The sequence below is a fragment of the Nicotiana tabacum genome, chromosome 23, assembly GCF_000715075.1.
Source record: "Nicotiana tabacum cultivar K326 chromosome 23, ASM71507v2, whole genome shotgun sequence".
Classification (NCBI taxonomy): Eukaryota; Viridiplantae; Streptophyta; class Magnoliopsida; order Solanales; family Solanaceae; genus Nicotiana; species Nicotiana tabacum.
Genome location: NC_134102.1, coordinates 134,770,502 through 134,794,456, shown reverse-complemented (window position 1 = coordinate 134,794,456; position 23,955 = coordinate 134,770,502). Strand labels below are relative to the sequence as shown.

At 34.8% G+C, this 23,955-nt stretch overlaps 1 protein-coding gene across 1 annotated transcript; it reads left to right on the top strand.

Moving 5' to 3' along the window:
- The first annotated feature begins 4,644 nt into the window (after positions 1-4,644).
- Positions 4,645-6,658, top strand: LOC107823966 (5-amino-6-(5-phospho-D-ribitylamino)uracil phosphatase, chloroplastic-like). The gene has a single exon (XM_016650676.2). It carries the CDS (start codon positions 5,281-5,283, stop codon positions 6,421-6,423), a length of 1,143 nt encoding a protein of 380 aa, XP_016506162.1. The 5' UTR covers positions 4,645-5,280; the 3' UTR covers positions 6,424-6,658.
- Positions 6,659-23,955: the final 17,297 nt, after the last annotated feature.

Below are 23,955 nucleotides of genomic sequence, written 5' to 3'. Positions count from 1 at the left end.
TTACCTTCTTTTTTTCTTTTTCTTTTTTTCAATTTCATAACATAGGTTTAGCCTATTGCAGACATATGTTTGTTCTCATTCACCTGGCCACAATATTAGTAAGATTCATTGTACATCATTGTCAATAAAAGATTCCTGACTTGGTCTAGATATAAATTATTAATGTGAAGAAAAGGATTAAATATTACGTCATTTCCTGACAAAAAGTTTTAGAATATAATGAATAATTTCGAGTGTTGCGATCTTACGCTAAAGATATATATAATATTATGCGAACTATAATATTATACTTCCCACCATATCCACCCACCCTCCTCCAATCATGCCCTATCTCACTCTTAATCCCTTTATTAAGAGTACTTTCTTTTCATGTTGTAGATAAAGTATTTTTTTTTTAATTTCAATAAAATAATTATTTTTTTTATGATGTAAAAAAGTATTTTTATTTATTTCAACAAAAAAAGTACTTTGTTTTCATAATGTAGAAAAAATATTTTTTTTCATTTAAAGAAAAAAAGTATTTTCTCTTCATGATATAGAAAAAGAATTTTCTTTCATTTCAACAAACTGATATAGTAAAAAGTATTTTCTTTCATTTCAACAAAATGAATAATTTTTTTCATGATGTAAAAAAATTATCTTCTTTCATTTCAACAAAATAATGTAGTAACAAGTATTTTCTTTCATTTTAACAAAAAAGTACTTCCGTTTTATGATGTAAAAAAAAGTATTTCTTTCATTTCAACAAATTATGTAGTAAAAAGTACTTTCTTTCATTTTAACAAAATGAGTATTTTCTTTTCATGATGTAGAAAAAGTATGTTCTCTCATTTTAACAAAATGAGTACTTTTTCATGTTGTAGAAAGAGTACTTTCTTTTTTCAACCAAAAAAATACTCACTCTGTTCCAGTTTATGTAAACCTATTTCCTTTTTGGTCCGTTCCAAAAAGCATGACCCCTTTCTAAATTTAGAAATAATTTTGCTTAAACTTACAATTCTACCCTTAATGAGAAGCTTTTATAACCACACAAATACTCTGGACTCCTTTTTGACTTGTTTAGGACCACAAATTCCAAAAGTTTTCATTTTTTCTTAAACTCCGTGCCCAGTCTTTATTTAGTTTTGTATCACAAATTTTAACATTATTTTTTGTGTGAAAAAGTAAAGCAGCACATTAGTCGCTTTGGGTTTGTGTGAATTTTCAAAAGAATAATTAAACTCTTGAAAAAATTAATATCCTCAAAACATTGGATATTTGGGATTGGGGGGCGGGGGAAGGGGAAAAGATATATTTTTCAGCAGATTTTTTTGGGGGGGGGGGAGGGGGGGGAGGGGAGAATAGGGGTAAGGAAAGTAGCATAAAAAATTATTTTCCTAAAAAATATTTTCTACTCTTTAAACAAACACTAGAAAATATTCTTCGAAAAACGTTTTTCACTCACCAACCAAACAAGGGAAAATAAGTGATAAAACCATTCATTCCTTAGTACCAAACACACCACTTAACGTCGTGTTTTTTCCTAAAAGGTCTCAAAATATTTTGATATAAATTAATGCATAAGTTATCTTTTCCTTCAATATATTGATATGTAACATATCCTAAGGAGTACAAATTTGACACGTTGCATGTGTTAACGTGGGTGGTTCTTAAGAATTTGTTGTCCACTTGGATTCATTTGCAACAAGAAAAAAAGAAAAAAACAGAAAAATCTTAATTTTTTGTGGGGAAATTGAAATAGACATGCAAAATTTATTATTAGCATAGAATGATCTACGCAATTCTACTGGTAGACTTATCTGATTTTTGGAACTTTCTTCTTCTTTTTTTGACCTAGTGATAGTCAATTCTGTCACACCAAGTCACCAAATTGTTCTTTTTTCATAGTTGGGATGAGATTTTTCCAATTTCACTCATTTTTCACATTTTAAAATCCATGTTTTCACTGAAAATGAAGAGTCTGATTGGGAGATTCCTCATTCATGAATCCTCTAATTCTGTGATGGATATCGCTGCTATGCGCTTACGCTCTTAATCAGAGTTCTCGAAATTAGTTTTTAAAATGAAGAAACTCATAGTATGAAACGTTTACCCTTCTAACGAGTCTTACATATATCGAATTTAAATCAAATGAGATAATAATATTCTGTAACTAACCTAGTATTTAGGGTACTTATTATTGCTTTTTATTCCACTTATATATAGGACATTACTATCAATGGCAAAAGAATTTTTCCCTCTATTATAATCGTCTGTCTTTAATTAAGTAGTGTGCGCATGTACAACTAAAATTGTGATCAAACCCATAAATATGACTATTATAGGAGTGTGTTATTGAGATTAATTGGGTAAAAAATGGTACATATTGGTTGAGTATTCTTTTGGCCATTTGATCTTTTTTTGTTTAGTGCACAACTTACATTATATTAAACAGTTGAAAGTTAGATATCTCCAATTTCTAATTCATCTGGAAAAATCAGTAACTTTGTGCTACGACTTTCTGGAACATTTGCAATATGATGTATAAATTAATAGCTGCTATTATATTTCTTAATTAGATCTATGTTAAATTCGGTGCAAAATAAGAAAGGAATAGCGTGTGTGATTGGATGAGTGGGACATTTTCTCACATTCTTATCCATAGATACATAGCTTAACTCAAAGCTTGAAAAAGGACCATTTTAAAGTCATAAAAAATTATGAACACCAAATTGTTTATATCATATTTTAATGAAATGTTTCCTTTCCTCTTTAATTGGGATTCCCATTTTTGTGGTTAGGTATGATGCCAAACTCTAGTATATAGCCTTCTCATTCATTAACAATGTTATCCACAAATACACGAAAGTCTTTGAGTTATAAAGTATATAATATCCATTTACCTTTTTTTTTTTTGGTTTAAAAATCTCTTTATAAAGTGTATATATATATATATATATATATAAAAAAGAAAATGACATTTTATGTGTCGCTCTCAAAATATATAATAACTATATATATATATATATATATATATATATATATATATATATATATATATATATATATATATAGTTATTATATATTTTGAGAGCGACACATAAAATGTCATTTTCTTTTTTCTTTTTTTTTTTGTAAAGAAAAGCTTATGGGTAAACGAAGAAGAAGTACAGTTTAATTATTGGTTAATTACAACAATTTCGACAACCTATTAGAATAATTGATGTAGAGTAAAGAAAGCAATGCATGCTCCTTCAATCATGGATGTTTCTTTTATTGTGGTTGATGATCTTCATTTAGCTCCCACTAGAGGAAAGGAGAGAGAGAGATTGTTTTTTTTTTTTTTTTGGGTGGGGGGGGGGGGGTGTTATGACTATATTTTTTTCTTTACCCCCAATTAATTAATAAATTTCCAATTTGCATATTTAAGGGTCATTTAAATATATTATTAATTTTAGAAATCATATGACTGATTTTCTAATAAAACAGTGGTGTATTTATTAAAATATAAAACTATAATAAAAATTCGAAATTAAAAATCGTTTACCGACCTATTAGAATACTGCTTTAGATTATCGATATCAACAAGATGCATGTAAATAAATAATTGGTCACCAAAGTTTATAGTCTAATAATATCAATGAGAATTTATGCAATTAGTTTTCACTGTCCCCCTTTTCTTTTCTTTAATCTTATAGTATATAAATATAATAATAATAATAATAATAATAATAATAATAAAGTCAACGATATTCTAGGGTAAGACAAACTACATATTCAGATCAAGCTACTGTATGTATTTATTTCCCACTTTAATCTTGAAAATAAATCTCTATCAGTTCACAACAAAATCGAAGAGCGTGATAGAAAATCTTAGGAAGAAAAATATGCAAGTGAGAAAATCAAGTTTTAGTATACTTATAGCCTACAGTAGGCCTGTTTATGAATCGGATCGGATCGGATTTAACACCTTTCGGATTATAATTTTAAATTTTGTAAATTGCAATCCAAATCTGAACCGAATTAAATTCGGATCGGATTTTGATGTTTGGTTCGAATTGTACGCTTTATTAAGATGCTAAAATAAATAATTATAAGATGCGATCTCCTACCATTTTCAATACCAAAACTGATTGATTTCCTTATTTTCCACGTTTAATACTGAAAAGAAAGAAAAGGCAAAAACAGATAAAGATAACAAAGAAACCTTAAAGTTTTTGAAAGGGCACCCTTATCTTTTATATGTAAAATATATATTTCGAATTTCGAATCGGGTCGGATGTAAATTGAGCCAAATCATATCCGATCCAATATTCAAAATAATAAAATTAAAGATTCGAAATCCGATCCAAAATCAATTCAAATAATACGGATCAATTAGAATATTCTTGTTGACCCAAATAATGCACAGCCCTAGCCTAGAGGGAATCAACTTTATAATCCAACATTATAAGGGGTACAAAGTCAAATTAACTCAACTGCAAGGGTAAAAGTGAAAGCAAATAAAGGCCCGCAACACGTCACTAAACCGATACGTGTCCTTTTGTTGACGCGGTTCAATTTTGGCCGGCAACAACCCGGTTCACCAAATCGAAAAACTCCCAAAAAACCGCCCTCAATTTCTTCTTCTCCTATAAACCACACATACACGCCTTCAAAATACTACTACTATTCGTAAATCATAATAACAAAAAAAATCTTCTCTGTATTTTGCTTTCTTCTACAATTCACCTCAGGTTCCTCCTATCTTTATCTCTTTGTAAATATTTCTGTTAAAAATAAAAAATTTAAAAACAACTTTCTAGCTTTTTAGTGCATAATATTGCTCACAAATTTCAAATTTTTATAATAGGATAAGTCTATAGGTTCATTTGCTGTTTAATTATCTAAAAATTTCTCTTTTCTCTTTTTTATTTCTGTACATACCTATTTGGGTAAATTGCTATCTTTCCTTATTCCTTAAGTAATCTACTTATGACGTTGAATAATTATGCTTTTATGAGCTGTTGACGTGAGAGTTGAATCTTGGGTTTGGCGTGTTGCACACGAAATTGGGATTATATTGTGTAATTAAATTAGGGGTATTGCATAAAGTTTCGATCTTTATTGTAAAAAGGGTTGCTTTACTGTTGCCTTTTGTACCTTTACTTGTGTGGTGATTTGGGAAAGTGAAAAATTTCAGTTGGGGTTGTTGGATTCATTGAAATTGTGTTCAGTTTAGTTGATTTGAGTGGTTTTGTGGTGAAAAGTTTGGGTCTTTGAAGTTAAAGATTTGGTGGGGTGGAAGATTAGTTAGTAAAGATGGTTGAATCAATTGGTGCAACATCGCTTTTAGGGTGTGTGCCAGTATTGGGAGGTTATTGTAGCAAAGATATGTTGAGTAAACGGAAGCCAATCGATGTATGTCGGTTGCCTTGTGCTGATTTTCTTGGCAAAAAGCTTGTTTGTGGTTCTAATTTGGAAAGATTAAGAGCTGATTGTGTAAGGATTTCCTCAATAAGAGGCCAAGCAATGGAATTGACCAAAGAGGCATATTCATATAGAGAGGAAGAGAAAATGCCTAAGGATTTCAGGTATCGGTTCGACACTGATGTAGATAGAAAACCGGGATTATGGCCACCTAAGAATAAGGCTGATAATCCAGCTCTTCATAATCCATTGCTTAGACAAGAAAGGATGGGTTGTGGATGGTTAGCAGCTATATTTGAATGGGAAGGTGTATTAACTGAAGACAATCCAGATCTTGAGAAGCAGGCGTGGTTAGCTCTATCTCAAGAAGAAGGAAAATCACCTCCTCCAGGTTTCATTTTGAAAAGAATTGAAGGAATGAAGAATGAGCAAGCAATATCGGAAGTTTTGTGCTGGTCAAGAGATCTTGTTCAAGTGAGGAGAATGGCTTCTCGGAAGGAGGAGATTTATCAAGCTTTGCAAGGGGGAATTTATAGCTTCCGACCTGGATCACAGGAGTTTGTCAATACCCTGATGCACTACAAGGTGCCAATGGCTTTAGTGTCTACACGTCCGAGAAAATATGTCGAGAATGCAATTGGTACCATTGGCATTGAAGGGATTTTTAGTGTTATTGTAGCTGCAGAGGATGTTCATAGAGGGAAGCCTGATCCAGAGATGTTTGTCTATGCATCGCAGCTTCTACAATACATACCGGAGAGGTGTATAGTGTTTGGGAACTCAAATCAAACTGTGGAGGCTGCACATGATGCTCAGATGAAGTGTGTTGCTGTTGCCAGCAAACATCCGGTGTACGAGCTTGGTGCTGCTGACTTGGTTGTTAGGCACCTTGACGAGCTCTCGATTATTGACCTAAAGAACCTTGCTGCTGTTGAGTTGTCTGAATTTGGATCTGCCGAACCAGAGTTGGAAATGGAGGAAGAGGATGATCCTTATCCTCCATCCGCTGTGGCCGTTGATGATGGTTTCTGGTAACATCTCTGCAATGTACAGTAGTTGTGCTTAATATTACATTCAAATAGGATATAGAAAAATGTAAACTAATATGCAAGTGTATCAAAAGGTGGTCTACATTGGGCTGCCATTTATGTGATATTTGTATTATATGTATATTGTGACTGTCGCTACTTGCTTTTAGATTCTGAGATATAACTTGTAGTGTTTTAAAAGTTTGGGACGGAAATAATAATGAGAATAAGGTGCATATGAATGGCTGAAAGCTTCCCCAGTGGAGAAAAGGACTTGCAACACAAGCACTGCTTTGTAGTCGCCTCGCCGGAATCGTATTTATCTTTTTTAGTTGTAACAGTGAATGTACTGCAGATGCTTCTTCTTAGCTTGTTACCTCATTACTGTTTCCTGGTTTTCTCCGGCTATGTCCATGATGTCCACTGGACCAAGTCCTCGAGTAATGAAGGATTACTTAATAATAATCTTCCACTGGACCAAGTCCTCGGGTAGTGAAGGGTTACTTCATAAATGTCTCTTAGAGAATCGTGTTGTATGTGAGTGTTTTACTCCTATTTCTAGCTATTTTCTGGTTCTTACGATGTTGGTATTATCTTTTTGGCCTCTGTTGTTGTTACTGATCTAGTGTCTCTTTTCGTCTTCTTGAGTCGAAGGTCTATCGGAAACAGCCTCTCTACCCCACCGGGGTAGGGGTAAGGTCTGCGTACACACTACCCTCTCCATACCCCACTATACTGAGTTGTGTTGTTGTGGTCAGGGGAATATGTTTTGATTATTCTGGTTCATTTTCGACCAGCAGTAAGTTCATCGTGTTATTTGCAATTCATTTGTTCGCAGCTTGATTGTCATCAAGAAACTACTTTTTTGTCTTCCCATCCAATCCTTGAGGGGGAAAAAAGGATAAGTATCCTGCACACTTCAAACAGATCATGAATTGATGTTAGTGATAAAGTGGCATATATTTTGATGGTTTATGTTTGGAGAGGTGCCTCGGCACAGTGAAGGGAATAACAGTGGAACAGTTCAGAATTTGTTCTACTTTGGCTGGAAAGCAATTCTGTTTTGAGCTACCTTTCCTCATGCTGACATTCTGTGCTTTGGTTATAAAAATAGAAATCAAGAGGCAGATTGCCCTATTTCGTTTAATGCCTTTTTTGGGGTGTTGGCTATTTTGTTTGAAATCTTACCTGCTTGAAATGTAAGATCTCTATCTGCATATTTAGTGATGTTGGTAACTAACATTGTTTTATTATAGCTAAAGTTGGCAAATGTAGGACTGTAGATTTTGTATCTCGAACTGCTATTCTTTAACGTTAGTGATTTGAGAGTGCAATGTTTAGCAACATCCATATAGAACACTTTTCAGAGTTTTCATTTTCTGTTATAACTGCTTTTTTGGTTAGGGCAAATGTGAACATAACCTTAGAAGTATGTTGCTCGGACTCTTCAAAATTGTTGACGGGTGCGATCGGATCCTCCAAAAGTAGTGCATTTTTGGAGGATCCGACACGGGTGCAACATTTTTGAAGAGTCCGAGCAACATAGCCTTAGAATTAGAAAGCCCTAAGCTGTATCCTTTGGTGAGATCTAGTATTAATCAAGTATGGGCTGCATGCACAAATGGGTATTAGCAGGCTGGCTTGAAAAACTCACAAAGATCATATACTATAAGTAACTTCGTAAATTTTCTAGAGCGAAATTTACAAAGGTGGATTCTGAATTTAAATTCTATGTTTTAAGGTTTTTAGCATTGAGCATGTTATATTTTTAAAATTACAGGCTCAAACCTACTATTTGTTTGATATAAGGCTGCATCAGGAATAGGAATATAAATACACTTAGTGGCTTTTTGGTAATCGAAATCATAAGCTCACACTCGTTGCTCTGTGCTACTTAGATATGTTCTAGACATGGTGGATTTTCCGTTCAATTTATGGTACAAGTGAAACAATAATTTCTCGTCAAATTAAATATTTTATGTACATATTTTCTAGAACTGATCGATAAAATAGGAAATTCACGTGAATCGAACAAGACTCGTAATATAAAGGTGTGATGTGGCGTATTAATTATCGATCTAATTCGAAATAATGAACTTAGTTTTCAAGTTTCCAATTTCTTATCAGAGATATCTCCAGTTAGTTCTTTTACTTTTATTGTTTCACTAATAATCTGTCACGATATAACACAATCCACGAGCTGTGTAAGCTAGTCCATACTTTTGTAACAATATTTTTAAAATTATTTGTCGTCAAATTCTTAAAAAGACGTGCTTTTAATTACTCATTTGTCCTTGATGTTGCTTATTGTGCTTCTTATGAAAGGTTTTATGTGTAGTTTCGAAATGCAACCCTAAGCCACTAATGTTTTCTCCGTGTTTCTATTTCAAAGGTTAATCATATGTTTTTGGGGATTGTGTTTGTTGATTTCTTGTCTTCATTCCATTCTTTCTAGGAGAAATGTCTTAAATTTTCAACATAATTGGAGAAAATAACATAAATTAACTACTTCGATCCATGTGTTAGTTAAGTTTGTTTTGGGCTCATAAAATTAATTTTTTGTAAAAGAAAAAAGGTTTGATCGAAGTTTCTCCCATGTATGTATAATACGGGATCTAAAATGCAATGTAATGGTTGTAATATAATCCTATATCATTTAGATATAGACTCGTATCTTATTGATGTAATCTTTTCTTTTCCCCTTAACTGTAAGGTTCGCTCCTTCGTTCAAGAAAATTATACTCCATACAATAACGTAATGTGTTTCGCTCCACTTCTTCAACCAAAAAAATATATATCGCATGGTAGAAGGTGTAACACATTTGTTGGACGTGACTTTTGAAAAATGATTTTAAATTTTATCATATGGAGTCATCGGTATTGTGATTGGAACTACATAACGATGAAGTATAAATTAAAATTGTTTTAGCAATTACAAATTATAGGAGGTTACAAAATTGTCAATAATTCGTTGAACTAAAGCCTTTGTGGTGGGCTGGACAGGCCACAATGATTTAAAATTAGGAAAGTTACATATTTGACCGCTCGACAAAAAATATTAACATCTTCTGATTCGTATATGTTTTTATATACTAACTATATGTAATATATTTTTTTTTTTGCTATTACTTTGAACAGGAGGTTATTTAAGTTATTTTTTCTTAAACAACGTTCATTAGTAAAATCTTGATTCAGATCCATTGATAATTGTGTCTTATCACCAGGGCGGCTCAACAGATCTCGGGGCCTAAGGCGAAATCAATTTCGGAGGCCCTTAAATTTATTTTATAAAATATTTACACTAACAACAAATTTTTTTTTTTAAATAACAAGTAAATCATTTAAGACAAAAAAGTGAATTTCAAAAAACAATTTAGGAAAAAGAGCACAAAAAATAAAGCGGTGAACTATCGAATATTGAGGTCCAGAACTCAAAGTGAAAATTTTGATTCGGCTATCATCAGAAACAAGAAAGAAAAAAAAAATAAACGTACATAACGTAATAACTTAAGTTTTGAGTATTGACGGTGTAAAAAATATTTACTCCGTCTTATCAATTTAAATGGTGATTGTAGTTCATTCTATTAAGTAGCACTTATAGGTGAATATCTAAAATAAATTGTAAATAACCTAATATAATATGTCGAATTACACTAAAAGAAAATTGGTGGATGAATGCTTTTGTGTTCATGTTGTTTCAGAGAACATTATAAAAGAAATCTATTATGTTGTCAATATATATAACTTAATTCGTATATATAAAAGATAAAATTAAAATTAAAGAGTGAAGCAACAACAACAACAACAACAACAACAACAACTCAGTATAATTTCACTAGTGGGGTCTGATGAGGGTAGTTTGTACGCATACCTTACACCTACCCTGGAGTAGAGAAGTTGTTTCCGATAGACCCTCAGCTTCCTCCCTCCAAAAACTCCCCACCTTGCTCTTGGGGTGACTCGAACTCACAACCTCTTGGTTGGAAGTGGAGGGTGCTCACCACTGGAGCAAACTACTCTTGTCAAATATACTAATTAATGAGGGAAGAAAATTATTATAATTTATAAATTTATTGTATAAAACAACATCAATCAAGTAACAAAAAATATATTGTAACACTTTTCTTTATTCTAATTATTTATATAAATTATATAATATATAATAGTAACAATAATAATAATAATAATTTAAAATAAATTTGGGGCCTTCAAAATTTGGGGGTCTAAGGCAATGGCCTCACTTTGCAAAGCCTTAGAGCCGCCCCTACTTATCACCCAACCCATTATAGTTTGATCGAGGCACCTGGTTCACTGGCTTAGTCCACTGCCAATATTTTGTTACTTAGGGTATGTTTGGTATGAAAAAAAATATAGAATGTAAAACATTTTTCAAAACTCCTTCTCAACCTTTCTCACCCTATTTTCCATCCCTACCCAACCCCACCCCAACCCCCATTCCCCCGTCCCACCCCCTCTACCCCACTCCCACCCTAAATAAAAATATATTAATAGTACTTTTTTTTTCATTTTATAGATATATATATATTTTTTCATTTCAACAAATGAGTTTTTTTTCATGATATAATTTTTTTTTCAATTTAACAAAAAATACTTTATTTTCATGTAGAAAAAGTATTTTTTTCATTTCAACAAAAATAGTATTCTCTTTTCATGATGTAGAAAAAATATTTTTTTTTCATTTCAACAAAATGAGTATTTTCTTTTCATGATGTAGAAAAAGTATTTTCTTTTATTTTAATAAAATGAGTACTTTATTTTCATGTCGTAGAAAAAATACTTTCTTTTTCAACTGTCACACCTCCTTTTTCCCGGGGAATAGGGAGTTTTTTCAATTTAAGTGACATTATTCGAAATGTGATTCTTTATTTATTCAGAGTCGCCACTTGGAATAATTTATGGCGTCCCAAGTCACCGATTTATTTTAGAATCCCAAATCAAGGAAAATTGACTCTTATTTATGGTCTGCGAACACAGAAGACCGGGTAAGAAATTCTGTTAACCCGAGAGAAGGTGTGAGGCACTCCCGAGTTCCGTGGTTTTAGCACGGTCGCTCAACTATTAATAATTGGCCTAGTTATCTGATTTAATACATGTTTTAAACCTATATGAGCATTTTTATTCCTTTTACCGCTTTTATTACATTACTGCATTTTAAACTTTTATGAAATTAATATGAGACGAGTTACGTTGTCGTACACTCGTTGTTTATACACATCGCAAATCGCGTCACGTGAAATGCAACCGCAATCTACAACGTGTTTAATTTTATTTTATTATTATTTGAAGTTGTGGTCGAGTCACGTGAAACGCACACTCGAATTGGGGATTACGTATCGTGACCATGCCACGGAAACCGTACCCACAGTCACGATGATTTATTATTTATCGCGCCTAAAGCGAGCTACGATGTTCGAATATTATTCAATTACTAATTTTGAGATTATTGTAAGGTCATGAGGTATGGAATTATTTGTGGAAGAATTGGATTTATTATTTATAGAAAAGTGGGCTAGTTTAGAGAAAGATGAGCCAGCTATGTTATTTATTACTTTGGGCCTGATGCGACTAAATCTTTTGGCCCAAAATCTTTTCTTCTCCTACAGCCCAAAAACCAATTTCCTTAGAAACAAATCGTGGCCCAAGCAAATTATCCAACCCAATATCCCATATTCTGTACATTTCTTAAACAAAACTAATGACACTACAATCTCATGAACAAAATTAGTAAACCAGCCAAATTACAGTGATTCAATTGACCCTTTATCCGGTTAAATCAACTCAAAATAAAACTTTGCAACTCTAAAATTAACATCATGGTCTAATAAACATATGAATAAAGAAACAATCAGATTCAAATGATCCAAATATCAATAGAGTGAACTACTACTTCATGCTACCCAATAATCAAACCAATAGACAAGAAGGTAAATGAACAATTATAATGAGTGAAGAAAGGGAAATAACAGACCTTTGATATAAATTAACAGAGTTTAAATTACAAGAGCGCTAAACAATTCGACGAGTGTTGACTAGAACTTTCACCGGCCATGAAACCTCGAACAAAAAATTGCGACTTGCAACCTCGATCGACCTTACAAAACCGGTGATTTAGTGGCTTGTTTTTGTTGGGTTTAAAGCTATTTTTTGGGGGGGTGATTTTGCTAGATATTTCGAAAGTAAGACGAAGAAAGAATGACACGAGTAAAAATTTCCTTTATCCTAGAAGAAGAAAATAAATTTCTCTCAATTCCTTCCTCCTCATTTTTTTTCTTCTCCCCGCCCTTTTTCCTCACATTTCTCTTCTATTTATAGAAAAAATTTCGGAATTTTCAGATTTTTTTATTTTATTTATTCTTTTATTTTTTAATTAAAAAGAATTTCCACTTCCCATTTTTCTTATTTTTTTAAAAAAATAATTTCCCACTTTTCTTTACTTTTCTTTTTTAATTTCTCATTTTTTTACTTTTAATATATTTAAAATCCCACTTTTTTACTTTTCTTTTTTTATTTTTCACTTATTTTACTTCTTTTATTTTTTATTTTTTATTTCCACTTACTTTTACTTTTATTAAAAAAAAAATCAGATACCCTTACTTTTATTTTTTAATTGCAACTTTATTTTACTTTTTATTTTTTTAAAATTCCACATTCTTTTACTTTATTTTTTTAATTTTTTACTTTTTTTTACTTTTTTTATTAAACAATTTCTACCTACTTTTACTTTTACTTTTTAATTTTATATTTCTACTTTTACTATATTTTTAATTCCCATCCGAAATTTGTTTTTTAAAAAAATAATATTAATTAATTAATTTTTATTTTTTTCGGTTTTTGAATTCATTTTATTTAAATAAAGATAAAAATAAAAATAATACTAATAGTAATAATTGACCTTTTAAATTATTATTAATATTTACCCTAAAACAATTTAACAAAGCTAAAAAATATATATATTAAATTTCTGAAAATATTTATATAGTAGAAGAGTCAAAAATTAGGGATCAGAGCTGCCCCTCTTTGCTTGGAAACATGAAGAGTTTTCAGACAAAGACTAAGTGAGTCATGTGACTAATTTTTGACCAAACCATTATTCAAAAGGAAAAAAAATAAAAGATAGGGTGCAACCGAGTCCTGATTTTGGGCAGCCTATATATCCCGGGTTCTAGGGGAATCAGGTCGCGTGTAGTTCAAGGAGAATGGTGGAATGATGAGTTGAGGAGTCATGTGAGGTTATGTCGAGGCTTCGTTCCGTTGTCCTGCTATTATATCAAAATAAAAAAGAAACTAAACAAGTCTATCAGTTATGAGTTACAAGATTCCTATCTATGAGTCTTCTGAAACTTGATCTTGAGTCTTGACTGGTTCTTCATGCAGACTCTGATCTAATTCTTGATTCTCACTAGCTGTGGGTTCCAGTTTATTGTTCTATAGATTCTTCTAATCAAAACGGGACTCCAATGCTCGTGGCTTCAGTCATGTCTTGAGCATTCCACATCTTTTTAAATGCTTTTTGCATTTTGGATTCACTTATTTTTTCTTTTCTTTTATTCTGAATTAAGACTTCTTCTTTTGGTCATCTCGAACCCTGTGCCTTGAGGTAAAACCTACTCAGATACCAAAACAAACAAACAAACGAAATTTTTCTGCCCCAGTTTGCACTGGAAAAATTTTGTGAGTTATTATAATAAAATTCTAATCTACTTCTTTATTGAAAGCAATAAAAGGTCGGGAGTGGTGTACCCCAAAAAAGTCATGTTTTTCTTTTTGGATGGTGTTCCTTTATTGTCAAAAGTATGTCTCAACTAAGGATTGGTGTACCTTATGTTGGGAAAATGTAGCTAGGGAATTGTGATGACCCAAAATGTTATCTTTAAATTTAATAATTAATTTTGTATTCTAAGACCTCGAAAAGCACTATTTATCATTCCTCGACTTGCGTGCACAGTCCATAAAATTATTCGGAAAGTTATCAGGTGAAAAATGGATTAAAATGTGAATTAGAGGTTTAAAACTCAACTGAGTTGACTTTGGTCAATATTTTAAGCAAACGGACTTGGATCAGTGTTTTGACAGTTCCGGTAGGTCCGTATCGTGAATTGGGACTTGGGCGAATGCCCGAAATCAAATTCCGAGGTCCCTAACTCGAGATATGGAATTTTGATGAAAAATTAAAAGTTTAAGTTCAAATAGTGATCGGATGTCGAATTTTGTACAAACGACCCCGGAATAGAATTTTGATGATTCCAACAGCTCCGTATGGTGATTTTGGACTTAGGAGCTTGATCGGAATTTTATTTGGAAGTCCGTAGTGGAATTAGGCTTGAAATGCCGAAAGTTGAATTTTTGGGAAGTTTGACCGAGGGGTTGACTTTTTGATATTGGGGTCGAAATCCGATTCTGAAAATTTTCATAGCTTAGTTATGTCATTTATGACTTGTGTGCAAAAATTAAAGTCATTCCGAATTGATTTGATGTGTTTCGACACAAGATATAGAATTTGAAAGTTTAAAGTTCATTCATTTTGATTTGAGTTGCGATTTGTCGTTTTGATGTTGTTTGATGTAGTTTGAAGCCTCGACTAAGTTCGTATGGTATTTTGGGACATGTTGGAATAATTGGTTAAGGTCTCGAGGGTCTCGGGTGGATTTCGGAAGGTAAACGGAATGGATTTCGGACAAAGAGTGCTGGAAATTTCTGTTGCAGAAATTTCGTGCGTGGAGCCAACTTTGAAAGCTTATATCTCGCTATTCATAAGGAATAAGAACATTTTCCAAACATGAAAGTTGTAGTCGTTTGATTATAGTTTTCAGAAAGTTAAACCATTCATTATTTGGACATTTGTACAGAAAGTTATGATGGATTGAATGAAGGCTAGTAGAGTAGTTTCGCCAGAAATTCTGATGCATGGAGCCGAATTAGGGAGCTTATATCCCGCAATTCATAAGGAATCATAAAAGTTACAAAACATGAAAGTAGTAGTCGTTGGATTCTAGTTTCCAGAAACTTAAACCATGCATCATTTGGATATTTGTACATAAAGTTATGATGGATTGAAGGAAGGCTGGTAGAGCAGTTTCTGGTGGACTTTTAGTGACGAAAAATGGACTTTTAGTGATGGAAAATGGACTTTTAGTGACGGATTGGCAGAAACTTAAGGACCAAAAATGGTCATTTCATTCATTTCGTTTTGGATTTTTGGAGCACGGTTCTTGGATGATTTTTGGGCGATTTTCACGGGAAAACATTGGGGTAAGTGTTCCTTATCCTATATTGATTATATTTCATGATTCCATACTCATTTATATCATGAATCCGTGAATTTATGGAAGAAAAATCAAGATTTTTGCAAAATCTCCCAAAAACAAAAATTTAAGATTTGGAGGTCGAGTTGTTATCGAATTTTGGTAAAATTGGTATGGGTGGACTCGTAATTGAATGGGTTGTCGGATTTTATAAGTTTCGCCGGATTCCGAGATGTGGGCCCCACGGGCAAATTTTGAGCTAATTTCGGATTTTAATGAAAATGTAATATTTTCTTATGAAATTGATTACTATAATTTTTGTTGACTGTATCGAATTAATTATGACTAGATACGAGTCGATCGGAGTCGGAAAATCGAGGAAAAAGCATAATACTTGATTAAATTGGAGCAAGTTGAGATAAGTGACTTGTCTAACCTTGTGTGGGAGAAATTTCCCCTAGGATCGGTATTGATGTGATTATTGAAATGTGTTGAAAGTCGTGTGCACGAGGTGATATATACTTCAAATTTGTTTGATCTTTTCTTACTAATTGTTTTACCTGTTTAGTTGAAACTTAGTTTCTTTTATTCTATGCATTATTTGAAGGTTGATTTTCTTTAAATTAAATATTATTAATATGAAGTATTTGACATTTTTAAACTTGATATTGAAGCAACATAGTAAAGATTTTGAAATATTATTTTCCTAAATTATTTACTCCTGAATATTTTTATACTCATTGTGAGGGAGCCGTGAGCTCTTTATTATGGAAGAATATTATTGTTGAATTATTTTGACATGAGCCGTGAGCTCTTTATTGTGGAAAAATATTATTGTTGAATTATTTTGACATGAGCCGTGAGCTCTTTATTGTGGAAAAATATTATTGATGAATTATTTTGACATGAGCCGTGAGCTCTTTATTGTGAAAAACTATTATTGATGATTTATTTTGGCATGAGCCGTGAGCTCTTTATTGTGAAACAATATTGTTGTTAAATTATTTGAGCACTTGAGGTGCAAATTGTGATATATTGTGATATTGATACGCATGCGGTGGTATAAGGTCTGGGTGTTGAAACACATGCGGTGAGATAAGGGTGGCTTGATACGTGTGGCTAGTAGGGGTGACTACTAGAAGTCATGCGGTGTGATAAGGGTGGCTAAAACGCGGGATGCTATTTCGGAAAAAAAATGTGTTCTTTAAATAAATTGTGAAGGCTCCCGCGGTGATATAAGGAAATGAGATATTGTGAATTTATTTATGATTTGGGACTACGAGGCGGTACCTCGGGAGTGCCCTTGTTGATATTGATTTATGGCCGTAGTTGCCTTTGATTATTGTTGTGATTTTCTTAAAGTTGAAAAGAATTCTATTTTGTTTCAACGAGGTATTTATTTGCCATTATTTGATGTAATTAAATGTGAGATACTACTTGATTCATTTTCATTGTCATTTTATCTTATAATATTGTTTAAACATTTTACCATGCCATTATTTATTCTCCAGCTGGGCCTGACCTGACCTCGTCACTACTCTACCGAGGTTAGGCTTGGCACTTACTGGGTACCGCTGTGGTGTACTCATACTACGCTTCTGGACATCTTTTTGTGCAGATCCAGGTACATCTTATCAGACCACGCATCAGTAAACTAGCTATACGAGGAGACTTCGAGGTATATCTGCCAGCGTCCGCAGACTCCGGAGTCCCCTTCTATCTTACTATATTGTCTTCCTTATTTGCTTCAGACTCTGATGTATATAGACATAAAGAATAAATTCTTAGAAGCTTGTGACTTATTTCTACTGGGTTTTGGGAGTTAAAATTGTTTGAATTGTAGTTTATTTATTTAGGATATTTATTATTATTCTGCATTGATAGGCTTACCTAGTCTTAGAGACTAGGTGCCATCACGACATCCTACGGAGGGAATTTGAGGTCGTGACAAGTGGTATCAGAGCACTAGGTTCATAGGTGTCATGAGTCACAAGCAGGTTTAGTAGAGTCTTGAAGATCGGTACTGAGACGTGTGTACTTATCTTCGAGAGGCTATGGAACTGTTAGAAAATATTCACTTCTTTGACTCCTTATCGTGCGGCATTGATTTAGCTTGAAACATATATTTTATATTTCTTTGTATCCACTCGTATATGACATTGCGCACTCGGTATCAGTTGTGCGTCGGCGGTTCGTGATGCCGTAGATGGACTATGAGGGAGCCAGAGATGCTCAAACATTGCCTCAACATGTGGTTCCGACTGAAGATGCGGGCGTATTGAGAGATCACCTAGTGAATCATGTGGGGATGCAACGGACGTTGGCGTCTGGTTGATTTATATAAGTTGTGAAGATTATTATTGTGGATCATCGGACGTTGTGACCTATGACTTCGCGCCGAGTAGGGGGAGTCCACTACCAATGGGTAGATTGCGGGGTCATGTATTATATCAGTTTTGGCCTGAAATGTATATATGTGGTACTGAAAGGTTCCCTAAAATTTACACATGTTTAAGACCTGAGATTTTGTAGAGGATAAGGTTGGGACTTGCGGTATGTACGCCTCCTTAATAATCCTATACTTCAATACCAAAGGAGTTATAGAAACAACTCTAAATTTATAGAATGTCTACTCAGCGTGGACGTCACTGTTGCGGATTTTGGGGTGCTTCGGAGTAAGTACACTTGTTGACGAGAGTCTGGACTATGTGGTTTGTGACAAGATTTGTCTGTATGGAGATCTACTTTTGTGATCGTTGTGTATAAATAGGGGTAAGGGTTACCCCAAAGAAGAGTCGAAGAATATGCTAAGAAATTGGTCAGCTCAACAGTGTAGAGTTAGTATAACAAAAGAAGAAATTCGCCTTGGGAGAGATAATTCTCCACTGGTGTTCGTGGCAAGCCTATGAAGAGAGCAGACCAGCCAATGCAACACCGCCCACTTGGCTCAGTTCTCAGAAATGCTTTTGAAAGAGTTTGTTTCCCGGACTCTTCGTAATACGTGGCGCATAGGGTTTGAACGGTTGCGTCATGTCACCATTGACGATGTTAGAATATGCCATCAAGTTTAATAAGTTAGCCCATCATACTCCTACTTTGCTTCCTACAGCCAGAGGGCGAGTCCACAGACTCATTAAAGGACTTAATTATAATCGTAAAATTTTGTACGACTCGGGAGCTATAAGCTGATACTTCATTTATGCTAGTTGTACAAATTGCCAAGATATTAGAACATGTTCGGGGTAAGGAAAAAGGAAACTAAGGAGACCAAGACGTCTCAAGGTTCTGGGGGATTCAGTGGATTCTACTCTGCAAGTATAAATCATTATAGAGGGGGCTCGGGCAGTTGGCCAGCCCAGTCCGCACATCGAATTACTCGGGGTGCTCCAGTAAGTTCTTTTAATGCACCACCAACATGAGTTCCTATAATGGTTATTCCAGTTATCTAGCACAGACTCAATATGAGCAGCCTAACCCGCAAAAGGGTTGTTATGAATACGGTGAAACTAGGCACATCATGAGAAAATTGTCCCAAACTTGGGAGAGACATATTTCATCAAAGCACTCAGGCTACGTGCCTCATTGAAGTTACTACACCACCCACACGACCAGTTAGGGGTGGAGGACAGGCGGGTAGAAGGTGTCCTAGAGGTGGAGACCCAACTGTTGATATATTTGTTTTATGGTATGGTGGATGTCGCTACATCAGTTGGTGTCGTTACAGGTACGACCTTGATATAATATAAAAGAATAATTTCCTTAACTTGATTCGGTTCTGAGTATCGAGACGAGTCCTCCTATTGTGCTCCACTTAAGAGTGAGTTTCATAATTCTGTAATCTACTTATGTGTTTCCTCATGTTGGGAGATTCCATGGAGATAACTACGCCTATCATTCCATGTTGGTCACTAATAAGACATGTGAGGCTAAATGTGGCTTTCTGTTACTCATTTCGGTAAGTTTTGATGTAATTTACGGATAATTAATTACAAATTATGAATTATATGCCCTACCGGTGTGAGGTTCATTATGTGTTGTGATTTTATTTAACGAAAATTATTTTGAAGGAGCAAATGAAAAGTTTTGATTAGCACGATGTGCATATTACTTGTGATTCAGAATTGAGGACGAGATCCTCGCATTTAATATAAACTGATATGTTTAAACCGGGCTACGAGCTGTGGTGGAAGTTATATACGGATGAGATCCTTGTGAGGGAAAATCTTGTGTTTAAGTTCTCCCTTGTGAGATTCAATTTGTACTATAGTACTAATAGGGAGTCATGCCTATTAGGCTTATTTGAAAATACTTATATGAAATCCTCTATGCATACTTGCCAATTTTGTGCTGTAATTATTGAGTTTTAACCTACGAGATAGGTTCCTGCCCAAGTGACTTTAAATGTGACTCATTAATTCGGGTAAATAATTTTGAGGTCTTCATGCCTCGTGTCTCGTTATCAGTATTGTGAAAGTTTGAAATGAAATTTTTGTTAACATGAAGTTAATTGACGATTCTGTAATTGATTATGAACAACTATTAAGATCAGATTGACCCAGAAGGGTGCTCCGTTCAGATGGACCGAGGAATGTGAGGAGAGCTTCCAAAAGCTCAAGACAACTTTGACTACAACCCTAATGTTGGTATTACCTACAAGTTCAGGGTCTTATACTGTGTATTATGATGTGTCGCGTATTGGTCTCGGCGCAGTGTGATGTAAGACGGTAGGGTGATTGCCTACGCGTCCAGACAGTTAAAGGTACATGAGGAAAAAAAACAATTTGGTCCACGACCTTGAGTTAGCAGCTATTGTTCGCGCCTTGAAGAATTTGGCGGCATTATTTGTACGGTGTCCATTGTGAGGTCTACATCGATCACCGATCTACAACATCTGTTTAAACGGAAGGATTTTAATTTGCGGCAGCGGAGATGGTTGGAGTTGCTTAAGGATTATGACATCACCATTCTCTATCATCTTGGGAAGGCCAATGTAGTGGCCGATGCCTTGAGTCGTAAGGCGGAGAGTTTGGGCAGCTTAGTATATTTACCGGTAGCAGAGAGGCCTTTGGCCTTGGATATTCAGGCCCTGGCCAACTAGTTTATCAGATTGGATGTTTCCGAACCGAGTCGAGTTTTGGCTTGTGTGGTTTCTCAGTCTTCTCTTTATGATCATATCAGGGAGCGTCAGTATGATGAACCCTATTTGCTTGTCCTTAAGGATACAATTCAGCACGGTGATGCCAAAGAAGTCACAATTGGAGATGACGATGTATTACGGATGCAGGGCAGGCTATGTGTGCCTAATGTAGATGGTTTTCGTAAATTGATTCTCCATGAGGCTCACAGTTCGTGGTACTCCATATATCCGGGTGCTGCGAAGATGTAGCAGGACTTGAGGCAACATTATTGGTGGAGGAAGATGAAGAAATACATAGTGGAGTATGTAGCTCGGTGTCTAAACTGTCAACAAGTGAAATATGAGCATCAACGACCGAGTGGATTGCTTCAGAAGTTAGTGATTCTAGAATGGAAATGGGAGAGGATCACTATGGATTTCGTTGTTGGGCTCTCACGGACTTAGAGGAAGTTCAATGCAGCTTGGGTGATTGTGGATAAATTGACCAAGTCAGCTCATTGCAATCCTATGATGACTACCTACTCTTCCGAGCAGTTGGCTCGAATCTATATTCGCGAGATTGTCAGATTTCACGGCATACCGGTATCTATCATCTCTGACCGGGGTCCGCAGTTTACATTACGATTTTGGAGGGCAGTACAACGTGAGTTGGGTACTCAGGTAGAGTTGAGTACAACATTTCACCCTCAGACGGACGGGCAGTCCGAACGCACCATTCAGATATTGGAGGATATGCTTCGTGAATGTGTGATAGATTTTAAGGGTGCTTGGGATCAGTTCTTACCACTTGCGGAGTTTGCTTACAACAACATTTGCCAGTCAAGCATTCAAATGGCTCTGTATGAGGCCTTGTATGGTAGGCGGTGCCGGTCCCTAGTGGGTTGGTTCGAACTGGGCGAGGCTAGGCTATCGGGTATAGATTTAGTTTAGGATGCCTTGGAAAAGGTTAAGTTGATTCAGGATTGACTTCGTACAACCCAATCTAGACAGAAGAGTTATGCGAATCGGAAGATTCGTGATGTTGCATTCATGGTCGGTGAGCGGGTATTGCTCCAGGTTTCGCCTATGAAGGGTGTGATGAAGTTCGGGAAGAAGGGCAAGTTGAGCCCTAGGTATATTGGGCCTTTTGAGATTCTTGAAAGAGTTAGAGATGTGGATTACAGACTTGCACTACCACCTAGTCTCTCTACGGTTCATCCGATATTCCATGTTTCTATGCTTCAAAAATATCACGGCGATCCATCTCATGTGTTAGACTTCAGTTCGGTTCAGTTGGACAAGGATCTATCTTATGTTGAGGAACCAATGGCTATTTTAGATAGGCACGTTCGAAAGCTGAGGTCAAGAAAACATTGCTTCCATGAAGGTTCAGTGGAGGGGTCATCCGGTCGAGGAGGCGACTTGGGAGGCCAATCTTGATATATGCAGCCGTTATCCACACTTATTCACCAGCTTAGGTACTTTTTCTAACTCCGTTCGAGGACGAACATTTGTTTTAGAGGTGGAGAATGTGATGACCCAAAATGTCATCTTTAAATTTAATAATTAATTTTGTGTTCTACGACCTCGAAAAGCATTATTTATCATTCCTCGACTTGCGTGCGCAGTCCATAAAATTTTTCAGAAAGTTATCACGTGAAAAATGGATTAAAATGTGAATTAGAGGTTTAAAACTCAACTGAGTTGACTTTGGTCAATATTTTAAGCAAACGGACTCGGATCAGTGTTTTGACAGTTCCGATACGTCCGTATCGTGAATTGGGACTTGGGCATATGCCCGGAATCAAATTCCAAGGTCCCTAGCTCGAGATATGGAATTTTGATGAAAAATTAAAAGTTTAAGTTTAAATAGTGACCGGATGTCGAATTTTGTGCAAACGACCCCGGAATAGAGGTTTGATGATTCCAACAGCTCCCTATGGTGATTTTGGACTTAGGAGCATGATCGGAATTTTATTTGGAAGTCCGTAGTGGAATTAGGCTTGAAATGCCGAAAGTTGAATTTTTGGAAAGTTTGACCGAGGGGTTGACTTTTTGATATCGGGGTCAAAATCCGATTCTGAAAATTTTCATAGCTCAGTTATATCATTTATGACTTGTGTGCAAAAATTGAAGTCATTCTGAATTGATTTGATGTGTTTTGACACAAGATATAGAATTTGAAAGTTCATTGATTTTGTTTTGAGGTGCGATTTGTCGTTTTGATGTTGTTTGATGTAGTTTGAAGCCTCGACTAAGTTTGTATGGTATTTTTGGACATGTTGGAATAATTGGTTAGGGTCCCGAGGGTCTTGGGTGGATTTCGGAAGGTAAACGGAATGGATTTCGGACAAAGAGTGCTGGAAATTTCTGTTGAAGAAATTTCGTGCGTAGAGCCAAGTTTGGAAGCTTATATCTCGCTATTCATAAGGAATAAGAACATTTTCAAAATATGAAAGTTGTAGTTGTTTGATTATAGTTTTCAGAAAGTTAAACCATTCATTATTAGGACATTTGTACAGAAAGTTATGACGGATTGAATGAAGGCTAGTAGAGCAGTTTTGCCAGAAATTCTGATGCATGAAGCCAACTTTGGGAGCTTATATTCGCAATTCATAAGGAATCATAAAAGTTACAAAACATGAAAGTTGTAGTCGTTGGATTCTAGTTTCCAGAAAGTTAAACCATGCATCATTTGGACATTTGTACATAAAGGTATGACGGATTGAAGGAAGGCTGGTAGAGCAGTTTCTGGTGGACTTTTAGTGACGAAAAATGTACTTTTAGTGACGGAAAATGGACTTTTAGTGACGGATTGGCAGAAACTTAAGGACCAAAAATGGTTATTTCATTCATTTCGTTTTGGATTTTTGGAGCACGGTTCTTGGGCGATTTTCACGAAAAAATATTGGGGTAAGTGTTCCTTATCCTATATTGATTATATTTCATGATTCCATACTCATTTACATCATGAATCCATGAATTTATGGAAGAAAAATCAAGATTTTTGCAAAATCTTCCAAAAACGAAAATTTAAGATTTGGAGGTCGAGTTGTTATCGAATTTTGGTAAAATTGGTATGGGTGGACTCGTAATTGAATGGGTTGTCGAATTTTATAAGTTTCACCGGATTCCGAGATGTGGGCCTCACGAGCAAATT